Raw genomic sequence first — 3,205 nt, 5'->3', positions numbered from 1 at the left:
TTCTTCTACCCCCCACCAAACCATTCCCTCTTGCCCCCAGCCCACCAGAGGGACCCAGACCGCAGGTCTCCCAGCCCTGGTTCCCTCATTGGGTGGTAAGGGTCCTGGGAGAAGTACTGGGATACGGATACTGACCAGCCAGCTCGCTGTGGTCACACCAGAAGATCCTGTTGAAGTCATCCAGGTCATTCCAGTGAGCAAGAACATTTAGAGAGTCTTTGATAGCTAATTTGGCCAGCCTTCAGGTAAGGATAGGCTAAGGGTTTGAAAGTTACTCTCAAAATCACACAATGTAATTATAAGCAACCCCCTTGGTCTAATCCAGCCCTGTCCCTGTTCAGTACATAGGAGCCCCTGGACCAGGATACCTCCCTCTCCTCCAGGTTTAGTAAAAAAAAAGAAAGAAAGAAGGAAACATGATAAAAGAAGATAGGTAACTGGCACTGATCTCACCCCTTGGCCAGTGAAGTCTCAAAGTCAGTTCTCTTGTCCTCCAGAAACCTCTCATTTGGCAGGAGGTCACCTAAATTGGCCACAGCCACATTCAGGATTAACACATCCTTCCAGTTACCCCATCTGTGGTGGAGAAATGAAATCAGGCATTGATGCCCGGAAGGGCCAGGACTCACTGCCAGGTCAGCAGGGGTAAGGGCGGGGTAAGGCTAACCGGTACAGCTTTATGATTTAACTAGAAAATATCCACCTACAAATGGCCAAAATGCAGTTTTATTTGCGTGCCTAAATTAATTTTTGGCATGCAAAAAAATTAGAAAAATGCTAGCTCTAACATTAAACTGAATGAATGAATGAATGAATGAATGGAAGCATATCTTGATTTGGAAATCAGGAGATCCTAAGGAGAAGCACAAATAAATTCTTTTAAAAACAATTAAGGAATTAGAAATTTTAGTGACTGTCTCTGAACTCTTCTGAAGCTAATAAATGCCAACACCCCATTCTTCTGCTTTCTCTAGCTCCCCCACTATATCCTTGGCTCTTTCCCATCCCTTCTTCCTTCCCCTCAGTCCCCTCCACTACCACTCCCTACCGACTTAAGGAAAAATGAGAGTAGGCATTCTAACAGCTCCCATTGGAGAAAAGCTTGTCTCAGCAAGAGAGGAGGAACCAGCAATTGTTCCAGATTTTCTCAAAGACCCTGATGGGTTCACAAAGGCATTTAACTGTTAGAACATGTAATCCTGGCTATTCTAACCTATTCCAATTAATACAGCTAATGGTTTCTGCCAGCAAATGCAACACAATTTCTAAATAAGGTTTGCAAGAAAATTCCTGTAGAGAAAATCTGTCCACTGTTAGAATGATAGGAAACTGAAATAGGATGTAGAAAAAGGGGGGGAAAACCCCACAAAAACAACCATAGGGTTGATCCATGGGTATTTCCCATTTTCACTGATAGTTTGGGAGCCGGTGAAATTATCATAGAAAGAGAAGCCATGAAGACCTCTGTATGTACTGGGGCTACTCTGTTTGTCCCTAACCACATCCAGCTAACTGTCTTCTCCTTCAGAGTAAAGCTTCTGTGCAAATGGCAGGAATATTTAATCAATGTCTGTTTTTAATCAAAACCTGTTTCCAACTAGGGAATGTTATAGCAATATTAGCAAATATCTATCTTTGCTAATAAAATCTACCCAATTCAACTGATAGGGAGAAGTATTTTTATTTGTTTGTTTGTTTTATGAAATCAGTGATACCCACATATGCCTTTTCCAGAGGGTAATATTCCAGAAGGGTATATAGAAATAAATGAACAAGGTATTGAACCCAACAGAGCCTGAGACCCAATGGTGTGTCCTGAAAGTTGGGGTCCTGGCTGCACCCAGGTTTCCTCGGGGGCTCTGGAAAAGGATCTGCTGGTGGAATCATGCACAGACATGGAGAGGCATGGGGGACATGGTGAGCATTCAGCAGGTAAGATGGGCATTTGGCCGGTATTTGTCCGAAAAGGAGCCCAGAGTTGGAACCGCATGCATGTACCTCTGTCCAATACCCACCTTGTGTTGGGGGAGCTGGACCCTTGGTTCTGAGCTCAGGCTTATGCAGTTGTGAACCCAATCCTCAATGGAAAATTGGGGAACTGAGTGGCAGATATTCCCCCATGTCCACGACATTCAGAGCCCAGAGTTCAGGAATGTTCAGACCTTCCAGGCCAAGGCTCCCACCTCTCCAAAAGAGTTGGTCCGGACATTAGAAATCCTGACATACTGGACAGCTCCTGCCTGTTCCTCCGTATCTAGGGGTCAGGGGGCGCTTTGATCTGGGACTCAGGAAGAGCACTAGCTATTTATTTATTTATTTATTTATTGCTTGCTTGATTTATTTATCTATCTATCTATCTATCTATCTATCTATCTATTTATTTATTTTACTAAGAAGAATTTTTGTATTTTTTTATTTTATTATAGTTTATAGTATTACATATGTTTCCTTTTCCCCCCATGGATCCCTCCCCAGCCGCTCCCACCCCCCAGTACATGCCCCTACCCCCTCAGTGTCTGTGTCCATTAGTTCTGCTTTATGCATGCATAAAAGTCCTTTGGTTGATCTCTTACTCTCCCCACAACTCTCCCCTGCCATCCTGCTGAGGTTTGAGGGTCTGTTCAATGCTTCTCTGTCTCTGGATCTATTTTTGTTCATCAGTTTATGTTGTTCATTATATTCCACAAATGAGTGAGATCATGTGATATTTATTTTTATCTGACATAACACACTCTGAACAATGCAGCTGCCCTCACCAACCACCAAGGATGTGACACTGAAGACGGTGATGGCCACACTGCCCAACTTTCATCAGGCTTCTCTCCAGATGTCCATTACCTGGCAACTGGGCAGACGTCAGCCCGTTAGTGTGAGAGCCCGGTGGCCTGGTCCCTGAGGACGGGGGCAGCTGTGGGGAGGTGTGGCGCTCCAAACTGGGGTTCATAAGGCTCTCAGCTGCTTTTCTCTCTCCCTCTCAGGTGGCTCTGGGCCAGCATGAGGAGGAGTATTTTTCAGGCCCTGAGCCCAAGGCTGTGCTGAAGAAGTTCAGGGAGGAGCTGGCTGCCCTGGATAAGGAAATTGAGGTCCGGAATGCAAAGCTGGATATACCCTACGAGTACCTGCGACCCAGCATAGTGGAAAACAGTGTGGCCATATGAGCACCCCCGGCCTGTGGTTGTCTCAGCATCTCTTCCCCCAACCCAAA

At 45.3% G+C, this 3,205-nt stretch overlaps 2 protein-coding genes across 2 annotated transcripts in view; one reads left to right on the top strand and one right to left on the bottom strand.

Annotated features, from left to right (window-relative positions):
- Window positions 1-2,224, bottom strand: part of LOC102765226 (arachidonate 15-lipoxygenase-like) — a gene marked incomplete at its 3' end in the record, with an annotated part of 7,917 nt that extends 5,693 nt beyond the window's left edge. The window contains 3 exon segments of the mRNA XM_015566900.1: window positions 136-239; window positions 454-576; window positions 2,184-2,224. Coding sequence (XP_015422386.1) covers window positions 136-239; window positions 454-576; window positions 2,184-2,224 — 268 coding nt within the window.
- A 535-nt stretch (window positions 2,225-2,759) lies between these two features.
- LOC107183856 (arachidonate 15-lipoxygenase-like) lies at window positions 2,760-3,199 on the top strand. The gene is made up of 2 exons (XM_015566901.1): window positions 2,760-2,869; window positions 2,979-3,199. Exons 1-2 carry the CDS (start codon window positions 2,789-2,791, stop codon window positions 3,156-3,158), a joined length of 261 nt encoding a protein of 86 aa, XP_015422387.1. The 5' UTR covers window positions 2,760-2,788; the 3' UTR covers window positions 3,159-3,199.
- Window positions 3,200-3,205: the final 6 nt, after the last annotated feature.

The sequence above is a fragment of the Myotis davidii genome, unplaced genomic scaffold (assembly GCF_000327345.1).
Source record: "Myotis davidii unplaced genomic scaffold, ASM32734v1 scaffold2803, whole genome shotgun sequence".
In the NCBI taxonomy this organism is placed as follows: Eukaryota; Metazoa; Chordata; class Mammalia; order Chiroptera; family Vespertilionidae; genus Myotis; species Myotis davidii.
Note: the sequence above shows the minus strand (reverse complement) of the source record. Positions and strands in the feature narration are given on the sequence as shown.

What these genes read in the sequence shown, in the direction of transcription:
- LOC107183856 (XM_015566901.1), top strand. Translation starts at nt 2,789, where the DNA reads ATGGCCACACTGCCCAACTTTCATCAGGCTTCTCTCCAGATGTCCATT. An exon ending in GCAGACGTCAGCCCGTTAGT is followed by an intron (nt 2,870 to 2,978) that starts GTGAGAGCCCGG and finishes TCTCCCTCTCAG; the next exon opens with GTGGCTCTGGGCCAGCATGA.